The sequence below is a fragment of the Citrus clementina genome, unplaced genomic scaffold (genome assembly GCF_000493195.1).
Source record: "Citrus clementina cultivar Clemenules unplaced genomic scaffold, Citrus_clementina_v1.0 scaffold_1, whole genome shotgun sequence".
Lineage (NCBI taxonomy): Eukaryota > Viridiplantae > Streptophyta > Magnoliopsida > Sapindales > Rutaceae > Citrus > Citrus x clementina.
In genome coordinates, this window is record NW_006263303.1 from 16342385 (window position 1) to 16357039 (window position 14655).

General features: G+C 33.7%; 2 protein-coding genes across 2 annotated transcripts; one reads left to right on the forward strand and one right to left on the reverse strand.

The window, feature by feature from the left end:
* Window positions 1-8755: 8755 nt before the first annotated feature.
* LOC112095847 (ras-related protein RABA1f) lies at window positions 8756-11348 on the forward strand. The gene is made up of 2 exons (XM_024178356.1): window positions 8756-9109; window positions 10458-11348. The coding sequence occupies exons 1-2, from the start codon at window positions 8889-8891 to the stop codon at window positions 10888-10890; spliced, it is 654 nt and encodes a 217-aa protein (XP_024034124.1). The 5' UTR covers window positions 8756-8888; the 3' UTR covers window positions 10891-11348.
* On the reverse strand, window positions 11327-12241 carry LOC112095671. Its single transcript, XM_024177777.1, has one exon. The coding sequence runs from the start codon at window positions 12239-12241 to the stop codon at window positions 11327-11329; it is 915 nt and encodes a 304-aa protein (XP_024033545.1).
* Window positions 12242-14655: the final 2414 nt, after the last annotated feature.

Below are 14655 nucleotides of genomic sequence, written 5' to 3' on the forward strand. Positions count from 1 at the left end.
TGTTACGTCCTAATGAAAGTCCTTCTTGATTTTAAGAAACTATAGCCTAAAGTTGAAGTTAGTAATATAGATTAAAAGATGTGGTGATGCATAAAAATGGAAATAAATTTGGCTAGTAATTCACTAGACTTGAGATCATTTCATTTCTAAGCTGTGGACATTACTCTTGGTGAGAGTATGTGATATTATTTGGGGTATTTTCTTTTGAGAGAGTCGCTCTTAACCATGAGGTTTTGGAGTTTGACATATCATTCTTAAAAGTCACTTGATTAATATAACTCTGATAATTTATCATTTTACATGATTTTACTTAACTGATTTGTGTGGGTGTGATTTTCTATAAACTGAAGATAATGCTTATACTTTAATTTGATTGTTGTCATTAATCCAATTAAAGAAGTAAACACAATTTTCAAAAAAAAAAAAAAGCCTCCAATTTGGGTTTGAAATTTCACTAAATTTTTATCGCTTAAATTGTTAGAGTCTAGCAATAAGCTGGTTATGGAGTGTGATTGACATTAAAAAGTGTATATTTAATAAGGATAAAATTATCATTTTTTCACTTATTGTGTCGATTAATGCGCTCATTATTCTAAAATTATCTAAACACTCCCAAAATATATTTTTTAATTTGTAATATGTTAATTTTATTTCAATTTTATATTGTATATATATTTTAAGAATAAAAAAGAGTTGGAACTAGAAGCGGAAATAAAGAAGAATTACTAGAGTTAATTGCAATGCATTATTGAGGAGATGTAATTAATAAAAATATATATTTCAAAAAAATAATAAAAAAAGAGAGAAAGGTAAAAGATGCTCGTAATGGTTTGGCCATTTTACCATTTGACCATCACACTTCTCAATGTATATATATATTATAAAAACAAAACAAAATAAAATAAATAATAAATAAATAAATAAGAGGATGCATGAGTCGCATGCATGAGTGAGGGCTAAAGAGAGAATAAGAGAGGGAAGCTGAAAAATTCTTTCTTTTTCTTCTATTTTCTCGTTGTGTTGTGTAATCAACTTTCTTGTAATATACTTTAAAAGTTTCTTGAACAAAATGAGTGTTTTATTTTTCAATATGAGTAACTAATTTTCTAAATTGAGGTGAAAGATTAAGCTCAGGGATTCAAATTTTGAATTAATTACTATCTCAAATGAGTCTTAAAGTTTATTTTATTTGTTTTATTTTTCTTCTTTACCAGTTTCTTTTATTTTATGTTAATTTATAGATTTAGATCTCTTCAGATTTATATGGTATTTTGACATAATATTGACACTTCATTATAGTTGTGTCACATTAAGTACTTGGTCCATATTTATCACACTAATAGTTAGTTAAGAATTAAATGGCATAATAATTAACTGACAGAATAAATGCAAAATACAATATGAGAGAGTGTTATAATCATAATTTAAAATTCGAGAGTGGATCTCGTAACCTTAACATATTTTAAAATTGATTCCTAGTAATTTCTTTTCCCGCAATTAATTTTTTTTTTAACAAATTGACTACTAGATTTTAAATTTTCTGTGGTTCGACCCCGGACTCACCAGGTTATATTATAACTAAACACTCTTATACTTGGGACCAATAATACTTTTGAGTCGTGTCACACACCCTTAATACATGGCATCAAATGACCAATGGAACATTACTTGGGAAGAAATTTTGTATCTCCACTTTGTAAATATTTTACTATTATTACACTAAATTGTTTTTAAATTACTTAATATCTTTTGCAATATATATATATATATATATAGAGAGAGAGAGAGAGAGAGAGAGAGACGTACGTTTGTATGTACCAAAATTTTACATTATAGGAAACTCGTACGCTATTAAAATGCAAGAAGAATTTACAATGTAAAGGGAATTTTACAATGTTGTAAATGCTAAAAAATCATAGTTTATAACATTATAAACTCAACTCATCCGGTATTTTAATAAATTATGAAATTCCCATATTGGAAGCTGGCTATATACATATTTGAAAATTTTCTAATAAGAAAATTCAACACTTTATTAAAATGCGGAATGAGTTTTAAATGTTGAAAATAAACTTACACAAGGTTGCAATTTGGTTTACAACATTACTAAATCCTTAAAAGAAAATTATAATGTTGTAAGTTCATCTTACATATTTAAAGTACGAGATTTTCGTATTGGAAGGTGTCACCGGGCTTTTTCTAACTATGTCTGGTAACCCTCATGATAGTGCTAAATATTCTACTTAACCAGCCACTCAAAATGCCCCAACGGAAGCTAACGTGTTGTAAGTACACCAAGACTCACAATGGAGGTTATGTAAGAGGGATTTCTCACCAACACAAAAAACAACACACACAAGCCACAAGAACACAAGTAATTTGCTTTTTACGAAGGCTCCAACCCCTACTTTTCTATTTCCGCAATAAGAACAGATTACAAAGAGTTCAAATTTTGTATGCTCGAGGACACAACTCTCAACTCCAAACTCGCTCCCCAACATACATCCCCATCACTATTTATATACACAAGTTTGCAAATGACACCCCTGTTGGCTAAGGTCAGGTGGCACGCCACCCTTGCGCCATCTCAATTTCCCTCCCTAAGTTTTAAGCACCCACTAAGCATGATCTTAGGAGTACAACTCCACTCCCCATTGAATCAAGTAATCACCGCCTACTTAGCCTAGTAGCAAGGAAATCATGGGATGTAACTGCCACGCCCACTATATTTGCCCCTCATTTCTAGGTACATGATCCAAGGCCATGTTCCCCCACTTAGTTGCACCCACAACTACCACTCATGCTTGATTTTAGGCCTATTTTTGGAGAGTTGTAGCCACCATGCTCCACGTTCAACCGCCATTGTCCGCACACAGCCCGCTCATGAACACCTCTCATTTTCACATGATTCGGCCCCACATGCATGTCCTATGATGTTGCACACTTGCGTGCACTTCGGCACGCAATTACACCACCATCTCACAAAATACCCACACAATTGAGCCATTATCTCACTTACTGTTAAGGGTGGGCAAAATCGGGTTCGAATCAACCCGATCGGGTTTCGGGTTGGTCGGGTTGGATAAAAATCCATTCGAACTCCACCCGATCTGATCCGATCCGAATTCAATTCGGATCGGGTTAAAAAGTCAGGTGGAGTTTGGATCGAATCGGATTCGAGTTATATAGGGTTCGAATTAGAATCGGGTTATTCGGGTCGGATGAAATCAGATCAAATAGGGTTCGGGTCAATTCGGTTAATTCGCGTCAATTCGGGTCTAAGCAATTTGGAGCTAATTTTCTTTGCCTTTAATATGAATCCCACCTAAAAATTCATCATAAACATTTAACAAATAGCAATTTGTTGTAGAGAATCTCTTAATCCACATGAAAAATAATTTAGCCAAGGGCTAAAACATTAAGGCAACCCCCCCCCCCCCCCCAATCCATTAATCCACATGAAAAATAATAAAAATAGTAATGATAATAATAATGTTGACCAATGAAATTTCAATTTAAAGATCCTCTTGTCACCTTGCTAACTAAGACCTTTCTCTCCCACCTTCCTTGTCCTCCCTCATTCATCCATTCATTCATTTCAACCAACAAAAAAAGAAAACTACTATAGAATTAAATCCAAATGATTGAAAATTAAAAATTAACACAAAGCATAAAATTAAAATTAACACAAAGTTTAAATTTAATAGTCTCCATCCAAAGCACAATGTCCAATTCTAAAATCTAAACATTAATCTTTTGAACACAAAGTCACAAAATTAAACATAATTAAATAGTTTCCATTTTCCAAAACACAAATGACAAAGTTCCAAAATCTAAAACACAACAAAGTTTAAATGTAAATCTAGATCAACTTCCTCCACGGCTCCACCGTTCCTCGCAAGCACTTCGACAACTTTTAACTTCAGTTTCTTCTACTCCAAGTTGAAGAATTGAAGTATCTATCCCCTAGAGAAAAATTGAAAAAATAATATATGATAAATGTTTAACTACTTTCTTTAAGCTGCATTTCAAATAAAGGGACATTAAACACAAACACATATGCCCAATTCATGTGTGTACTTTATTAAATATAAGAAAAACAATTTAGTCAATCGTGGCTTATTTCATGGCATTCATCACCAAGTAAATTTAACAATAATCCTAATTACTAAGTAATACCATTCCGCCAACTTCAATGTGTCTAAAATAAATAAAACAATTATAATGTTACAATTTGACTTAAAACTTACAAGTTAAAACTATAACAACTATTGTCTATTATTATAGTTTAAATTACAACGTAAACATATAATATGAAATTATAAATAATAATATCTAATTATCTATTAAGAATTACTTTTCAAATATCCATAACACTCATATCAGCGCTCACTGTTTCCACCATTGATGCTTGTGATCTTACAAACTCTTTAAAATGTCAAAAAAAAATGAAATTAGTAAGTAACTTAAGTATATGTAGATGTTATTTATAAAGTTATAATACATCTTAACTTTATAAAGTATGATAAAAATATTACTTTCTTGTAGCTCTATATGGAATATCTGCTCCTTAATATCTTCTTGAATATTATAGATATGATTAGCAAAAAATTTAGCTTGTAACCAATTTTCGGTACATATCAATGCCTCAATCATACAAGGCTCAAAGAACTCTGATATTCGTCAATGACGCGACGCCCAGTGGCAGTGCTAAAGGTAGATTCAGATGCCACTGTGGAAACAGGAACAACGAGGACATCCCTTGTAATTTTCTCTAATATCGGATACTTCGATCAATTAACCTTCCACCAAAGCAAAACATTGAGCTTAAGATTGCTCGGATCCTCAACTGGGTAACTCAAATATCGTTCTACCTCAGATACTACTCTCTTGCCCTCATTCTGAACAAACAGTTTCTGAGCATATCCAAGGAAAGGGCGAGAAACTCAAAAAATGTCATCACCATCACCACTAAGAACCTCCGCTAAACCAACCACAGTTGTAAAATAAGGAGAATAACTTATACTACCATAATTGCCGCTAGGAACACTCTCACTACACATCGATGGTGTGGAACTAGAGCACATTGCACTATATGTATCATAAAGTTCATTCAACAAATTTTTCACTGCTTTGGTCATTTTTTTAACTTTCCAACCATCATTGGCAAAAATGATCTCAAAAATATGTTTGGCAAAGTCCATTTTAGCTTGTGGATCAAGAATAGAGGCAACAATCAACATTTTATTTATTTTCCCTGAAGACTCCTAATATTTATCAAAATTTTCCCTCATATTATAAGTCATAGCCACCACTCAAGGATCTTTACTTGCCTCTAATGCAGTCAATGAGCTCTCAATTAAGCCAATGGTATCATAACAAATATTAGAAGTCACACTCAAAGAAGTAGAAAATAACAATGTGGCATCATAAAATACCTTCAAAAACTTCACAATTCGTTCTGCACTCTCCCAATCCTCAGGTCCAAGCGAGCCCACCCTCTTAGCATTATTTTCTTTCTTGAGAAAGTATGCCTCATACGATTTATCCACCTCTGTCATTCTATCAAATATTGCTTGAAACTTCAACGCAGTCATCAACATTAAATAGGTGGAATTCCACCTAGTAGGACAATCCAAAATAACCGTTCCATTTGGACATTTCACCTGTTGAGCACACTGTTTAAATGCATGTAGCCTCGTAGTGGAGGATCTCACATACTTCACAGCATTTCGGGTGGTGGCAACACTAGCATGCAATTCATTCAACCCCGAAACAACAATCAAATTCAAAATATGTGCACAGCAACGCACATGCATATACTATCCCGCCAATACAAGTGCATCATCATTCCTCCAAGCAAGCAATTGCATAGTCACATAATTAACAGCAACATCATTTGTAGTGGCATTATCAACGATTATTACAAACAACCTCTCTATCCCCTAATCTTGTAAACAATGTACAATCTTTTTACCGATCGTTTTCCCTCTATGATCTTCAATCACACTTAAACTAATAATCCTTCTGTTCAAACACCAGTCACTATCAATAAAATGAGTTGTGATTACCATGTAACTCATGTTTTGAACGGAAGTCCATAAATCAGTGGTAAGAAACACTCACTGCTTGTTGTTGCAAAACAAACTCTTCAACATTGTCTTTTCTTCCAAAAATAAATCCATAACATTACCAATAGTTCTCCGAAATGGCATAACAAACTGCGGAATGGCTACACTACAAAAATGTCTGAACCCTTTGTTATCCACAAAACTAAGCGGCAACTTACCCATAATGATCATTTTGGTGACTGCCCTTCTACAACTTGACTCCACCCTTTATCCAAAACCATATTACTTGCATTTCCTTCCCCACCCTCAGTTGTCAAGTTTTGTTGACTTTCCTCTTGTTGTTCCCAAAATGTCTTGTATGCAAGGCAAGTCTGTATATGATTTCTCATATTTGTAATCCCATCATGCCTTGAATGACATTGATATTGTCTACCACAATAGTTGCACTTGCATTTGTTTGGATTGTCCTCAAGTAAAGTAAAATGATTCCATGTCGCAGATCTTTTCTTCATCGGTGGTCTTTTTCACTTTGCCTTTTGAGTTCCTTCCATTTGAACACTTTGATTGTCATCATCACTTATCGAATTCGATCTTGAGTGTCCAGACATCTAAACATGCAAATAAATAATTATTAATCATTAATTCATAAATTAAAACACAAAAAGATTATTTAAAAAATCTACTTAATAGTTAGTATTACAAATTGATTCAAATAATTGTTATTATAATTTTATGAAACTTTTTGAAATCGATATTTCCAATTTCCACCATAATATTTATATATGATCAAGAATTCAAGATGCATATTCCATAAAAGAAAACCAAGAAATTAATGTAATTATTTTATTTATAATATCTAATTATCCATTGGCCAAAATAATATAACATTAATTACATATCCGTATTATGCCCACATTATATGTACTTAACCACTTAATATTTACTTATTGGTTATCATGCAATTAATTAAATTGATTAATTGTTTGTTGAAGTTGAAACTTGAAACTACTGCAATTAAATTGGTTAATTTTTTATTAAAGTTGAAATTATTGCACAAGTACACATATCATATCACATATATAATTATAATTTATATTGTAACATAATGTTTAATTTTAATTTTTAATCTACCATTACTATTCATAAAAAAAATCAATTATTAATAAGTAACAAAAAATTAATGCCCGATTATTTTCATTTTATTGTTAAAATTTAACAATAAATAATTATATATTATTAACATACAAAATTGCAATTAACATTTCACTTTCTCATATAACATATAACAATTATAATTAATGCATATATATTATATACCATCTCTTAAATAAGTATCAAAGGCCAGATTCGGGCTTCCAATTTCCAAAACTCAAAAGACTTTTTGAGAGAATGAGAGTCAACAGCCGTGAATGGTGGAGTGGATTGGGGGCAGCTTGCCGGGTGGATCTTCAATCAGACCAAGTGATGGTGGAGTGGAGGATTCAAGGCGTGGATCTGGTGCTTGGTTGCAGCAGATCCGTAATCGGCTTCGGTTGGGGCTGTTCTCGGTGGCGGTTGCTGCGTGTGGTGGCAGGATGAAGCTAGCTCTGTGAACTGTGCGTGTGTGTTTGCTGTGTGTGGTGAGCGACGGAGGCCGTGAATGGGTGTGGCCTGTACGTAGTCGGTCGGCAGTGGGCTGGCTGCTTGTGCTTGAGTGCTGGTTTGTGTGTGTGCTAAGCGTTAATGGTAGTTCTTTGTGAGGGACGTGAGGTTGTGAGGGTTTGTGACTTTGTGTGTGTTCTTTGTGAATTATTGTGGTGAATAATGACTTTGTGTATGTGTTGTGTGGTGAATACTGACTCCGTGTACGGTAGTGCACTAGCGTAGACCGTGTAGTGTCAAGTGTGTGACTGTGTGAGTGTGTAATACTGTAATTTTTGGCTTTGTTCTTTTTTTTGTCTCAACCCGATCGGGTTTTCCGATTGGATCGGGTTTCATGATCCGATCGGGTTGAGACAAATTCACTCGATCGGGTTTTCTTCACCACCTGATCCGATCCGAACCTGAAATTTTTTGGATCGAGTCAGTTCGGATATTTTGCCCACCACTACCTGTTGTTGCACCCCACGCTTGCGCCCCCCTATGCCACACTCACATGCTACTGCACCTTTCGCTCGCGAGCCCCTATGTCACGCTCACGCACTGCTAAGCCTTGCTCCCGCGCTCCCATTACGCCTCAAACTCACGCGCCCATGTGCCCATCCACTTGCAAGATGTTGTGTGCGCCACCCATGCATGCCCTTATGCACGTTGTCTCGCATTCCCATGCCTATGCCACAGCGTACGCTTGCTGCCGCGCCCCAGCCCACACGTCAAACTTGCCTTGCTTTCGTGCTTGCCACAAGCACGCCCATGCTGCCGCCAAGACTTGGCACAAGGCCAAGTCAAGCCACGACAGTTGACCATCATGACTCACGGTGATGACATAAGGTAACTCATACATATATCAAGCCAAATGGTCCCTATCCCTATCATACGTAAAAAGTAAAAATAAAAAATATATTACAAAAGCCCATTACTCTTGCACCAAAGAATCGTTCACAACAAGCCCACCAAAAGCTTGGGCTAGAATTAACATTGAACCAAATAAACTGACAGACCCGAACCCGAATTCATACAATTATACGAACTTATTGCTCCGGCCCAGAGTCCAGCCTCAGCCTCCACGTTTCTTCTTCAGTTCTCTTTCTCATTTGAACAAATCTCACTTTCACATGTCACTGTTTCATTTCACCATTTCCTAATCCATTTGCCATTGACCCGACCCGAATAATTTAAATGGCGGCTTACAGAGCAGACGAGGACTACGATTATCTATACAAAGTTGTTTTGATTGGCGATTCGGGTGTGGGCAAGTCCAATTTGCTGTCGAGATTCACCCGTAATGAGTTCAGTTTAGAATCCAAGTCAACAATCGGAGTCGAATTCGCCACCCGGAGCATTCGGGTCGAAGATAAAATCGTCAAGGCTCAGATTTGGGACACTGCTGGCCAAGAAAGGTAATTTTTTTAGTAATTTTCTCACTTGGGTTTATTGTTGTTTTATTGATTTTGTTTCTAGGTTTTTTGGCTTTGGGAAAATAAATTTTGTTTGGTTGATGGGAAAATGTCGTTAGTGATGGGGCTGCTGGGAAAATGTGGGCATTTTTCGTTGCAGTTTAAGTGATTGATTTTGGTTATTGTTGATTAAGCTTGCTTGTTTAATTTTATTTGGGTTTGGAATTCATACAATGAGTCAATGATCACATTCATTGCTATATACATTTTGTAAATTGCAAGAAAATTATAAAATGTTCATTTAAAAAAAAATAGCTTATGGGATGTTGAATTCTAGATTTGGGTATTTTTACATTTTTTGTTCATTTGCTGAGAAAAATAAAGGACAGGGGATTTAGATCTGGGGTTCGATAGCTTTGTCATTTTTTGAGATTTGGAGGAAAGAATTGAAGTAATAAATTTTGAATGAATGAGGCCAGTTTGATTGGTGATTGAGAATTATTTGATTAGTAAATATGGCTTTTTGTTGATATAGCATTACTTGTTGAAATGAGTATTTGGTAGGGTAGTTCTGTTGGTGTTGCCCTAAGGTTGCTGTAGTCTTAGTGGACACACTTATTTCTTATTGTTATTCTTTAAGGGGCAAGTAAACCATTTCAAGCTTTCTTGAGGTCCTTGACCCCTGCAAAACTGCTTAGAGAGGTAAAGTGGCTGTTCACAGATCAAAGATTATAAGGTAAGAAATGAGAGTTCGAATAGGTGTTTGTGGCTGTTGTCTATTTTTGTTTATTTTATTGCGGAAAGGATTCGAGGTTTTGAACTTCCTAGTTTACTTTTTTATGTCAAGCTTTGTGATATGTTTCAAATATTCTTTTTGATATGGTGACCTAAGGTTTAATTATTATAACCATATTTATGGCCATAGAAGTTTTAGCTGTGTATTTCTCTGAAGCTCAGACTTATCTGGTAGCAGTAGTTGAGCGTCATTAACTGTAGAGAGAATAAAAAGAATCTGTCCAATTTCTTTTATTGATGTTCGCAATCAGTTTTAGAAGAATCCATTGTAATATTTCTTTTGTTACTCCTTTCTGCTATATAAATTGTAGATGCTGTGAAGTTTAGATGTATTAAGCAGGCATACTTTGTTGTTGGTGTAGAAAAGAAGGGGTTAAAAAAATAAAAAATAAAAGATAAGGGGCCAAACTTAGAATTTTTTTTTTTTTTAATATTTAGATGAACTAGTTTGGTGATGAACTTCAAGAAATTCTTCTCTTTAAATATTTATATGTTTTTGTATTAGTTATTTGAGTAGCTTGAGATTATGGTTACTTATTTATATTCTTTCCTAAAGATATCGAGCAATTACAAGTGCATATTACCGAGGAGCTGTTGGCGCATTGCTTGTCTATGATGTTACGCGACATGTCACATTTGAGAATGTTGAGAGATGGTTGAAAGAATTGCGGGGTCACACAGACTCCAATATCGTCATTATGCTTGTGGGTAACAAAGCTGACTTGCGTCACTTGCGTGCTGTTTCTACAGAAGATGCTAAAGCCTTTGCAGAAAGGGAAAACACATTCTTTATGGAGACATCAGCTCTGGAGTCTATGAATGTTGAAAATGCATTCACAGAAGTGCTAACGCAAATCTATCATGTTGTTAGCCGAAAAGCACTTGATATAGGGGGTGATCCTGCAGCCTTGCCCAAGGGACAAACGATTAATGTTGGAGGCAAGGATGATGTCTCGGCTGTTAAGAAAGTGGGTTGCTGCAATGCTTAAATGAAGGCTAATGATGGAGTGTACTGATCATATTTCCTCCTATTTCAGTCATATAAATTCAAGAGTTTCACATGTCATGAATCAAGATGTGGCCCCCTTGCACTTGGATTTGGCTGTGACACATAATAACCTTCAATGAGGCTTATTTATGGGATGGAGTTGAAAGAAGTTGCTGCTGCAATTGACACCTGTTTCTCAATGCTCAATGCTCAATGCTCTTTCCTTGTTTGCATTGTTTTAGTAGTTTTTGTTGTATTTTGGTTTCTATAGAATAGAAATTTTTTTTCTTTCTGACAATTTTGCTTTTGTATTCTTTAAATTAAGCTGTCTTCTGCTGATTACATACCTAATACTATTAGTTCATCATATTCATCCATATGTATGTACAGTATATCAGTGAGAAGAGAACAACAATGACCTGTCATCATCAAATGCTCTATTTTGCTAAGTTCTTATTATATTTCGACTTAACATCTCTGCATTTAGCACAAGATATTATATCCATTTCCAAGCAATGCATAAACATCTTGAGATTCTTAAGATTAGTAGAAGCTTTGCCAAGCATTTCTCTCCTCCACTTTCTTACTAAACAGTAATGTCCATCTCTTATGTCTTTCCCATCCTCATCGTCCAGAATCATGCAGTGCAATATATTAAGCTGTTTCAGGTACTTGGATCCCCTTTCCAAGAGAATCCCCAAAGTTGTGCTATACAAACAAGACTCCGATAAATCCAACACTCGAAGTCTAGGAAAGCCTTCAACAATACAGACAACTTGCCTCTCTGTAATTCTCCCGTGAACACCAAGCTCCACAAGATTCCCACAGAAATCAGCCAGTTGAGTCAAAACAGCAAAACCCTCTTCAGGATTAATCACCCGCGAATGAAAAACCCTAAGCTTCTTCCAATACATGAACGACACGCATAACGGCAAGGCCATAGAGCCAGCAACGAGATCAGAAGACAAGAAAAGGGATGCAACATTAGGAGTTTTCTCGGCAATGTAAGCGGTAGCAAAGTATCCGAAGACAAATTTACTTGGAAAATAGATAGCAACCCAACCATCGTAGGTATCAAGAGCTTGTTTGAGAAGAAGGGTGAATCTCAAACGCTGGCGTCTACCCCTTAGCTTGTCGATCAAGCTAAGGTCGAGTATGGAGTTGGGGAAGAGAGCGAAGAGGGTTGCTGAGAGCCATGCACGGCACACGTAAGCAGGGCCAGATAACTGGTCTTGGAGACTCAAACGTGCAAATATCATTGATAGTAGATAAGGGTTTAGGTCTTGCCAGGGCGGTGATGATGCTGAGTTTTGGTTTTGGTCTTGGCTTTGATGCTTCTCTTTCTTCCTCATGATCAATGATTAATTAGGATTTGCAAGTTAATTAAGGTGTCCAGATTTTGCATATAAATAAATAAGTTTTCTAGAAGCGCGGGGCTGGCGTAGAGTTGGCGTGGGGGGCCCTACTCTCTAGTCCCGCTGGAGGCAAAACCGTTGGAATTGGATTTTCTTTTTCTTTTTTAATTTTAATTATTGAGGTGACGGAAAGTTTATCTTGAAATGGGAAATTGACGATTATTATCACAAATTAATTAGGGTAATTGTAATTTTGTATCCGAAAAAAATTTCATCGTCCTCATTTGGTGTAGTTTATCTAATAGTCATAAATATTTATTTCATTCCATATTTTTTTAGTTTTTTTTGGTTGTTTGGTTATTTATTTAGTTGAGTTTTTGAAGTTAAATAAACTACTTTACCTTTACAGTAAAGCTCAAACTTTGAGCTTTTAAAAGTGCCGTTAAAATGTTTAAAATATTATTTATTTATTTAATAATTTTATTTTATTCATTTCACAATATAACTTAAAAAATTTATCTATTAAAATAATTTTATAATTTTCAATAAAAACTCTCATTAACAACTAAATAGCTTTTTTTAAAAACTCTATTAACAAAACTCTAATTAAGTAAGCTCTATTTAAAAAAAAACTATACTAAACAAAACATAAGACATTCTATGTCTCTTATTCTAAAACAAAATCTTTGGTATTAGAGAGTTTGTAAACGTAGGGGTTTAAAGACTAGGATGAGACTATTTGAACTAGTAAAAATATTCATAAATCTATTTTCTAATAAAAAATTATATTACATTAATTACTATAAAAAAAGATATTTAGACATATTTATTATCCAAAGTATCTTTTAAATTTGAATAAAGATTAGTAGCTCATTTAAATATAACCATTAGATTTTTTTATTTCTTATTATTTAGCCAATAACTCCGAGCCTTCTCTCCATCTATGTAAGATTCTAATCTCAGACCTCTTATTTTTAGTACAAGCAAATTAATTTTGCGACCATTGGATTTTAACACATAAATGTATGTTAGAATTTAGAATAGTCGGAACATGTTTCAATCGGCCATATTTTAGAGAGAGAGAAGAAAAATTAATTTCAAAAACCCAATTGTAGACTGAAGAGAATTTTAATTAGGTAAAATGTAAATTTTAGGGACAAATACTATGATTATTATTTTTTTTAAGAGTTCAAATATTGTTCAACCCAAATAGTTATAAGTAAGTTCAATGTGTCGGCTAAAAATAACCCAATGAAATAATAGGTTTTAAACAATTAAGTGCATCAATCATTTTTTTTTAAATAAATGAAAAATACATTAGTGTTTGGTTTAATAAATTTAAACATAATTAATGGGTTTATAAATAAGTTTAAGAGGTTTATTTAAAAATTATAATAATAATTTTGTTTATAATGTTATTTTAAGAGCAAATTAAAGAGTGAGTAAAAGTGTTTAATGAGTAGTATTTATTGGTGAGAATATCCTTACCCATAAACATATCATAAAGATGAGTAAATCCAAATGTTTGAAAGATTTAAAAAATCAGTTGATCTTATCCTTTGGAATTTGGTGACTTTATTGAACTCTTATGATCCATTAGGGTAAACACTAGTTTGGAAGTTACGAAGAAGACAAAGATCATAAAAAATTGTCTTGAACGTCACCGATATATGTGGAGGAGGCAGTTGATGCAATGATAATGGCAATGACAATTCGCAAAATTACTGGTACCACTCATGGTTGAAGATATAAAGGCAGACAATGATTAGGCAGAAAGATGTTGCAGATTTGATGCCAAAGCCTCCGAATAAAATTAAGGGTAACTTTCAGCCTACCCCATTAAGAAATGACAATTCTTAAATTGTATTCTTTATTAATGAAAATATTAAATTACTCTTAAAAAATCATCATCTGTTTATTTTTAACGGCTAAAAAGGTAAAACAGTATTTATACATTCCTCTAATAGTCAAAAAACGGAAAAAAAAAAGTCAAATCTTTATATGGGTTAATTTTTATGGGTCCAAATTTTTCTAAGTGTTTCAAAACACAAATAATTATTTGCAATATTTATGATATACATCCCTAAATTTTAAAATATTTTCATTTTGCACCTATATGTGTAATTTTGTTCAAACTGATTAAATTTTAATTTTTTGTATTTAAAAAATTTATTTTAAAAATAAATAAAGAAATTAATTAAAGTTATAAATGGAAAAAGAATAATATTTTACATTTTTATATTTATTATTATAATCATTATTATTCTTTTTCCTTTTGCAAAGGCATTTAAAAAATATATGGATAAAAAAATCAAAGAACAAAAGAAAAATGCAACCAGAAACTTAATCTAAAACTTCAAAACTCTTCTCACCAGAATCACTGTCATTGCACACAACCCAGAACTCTTCAA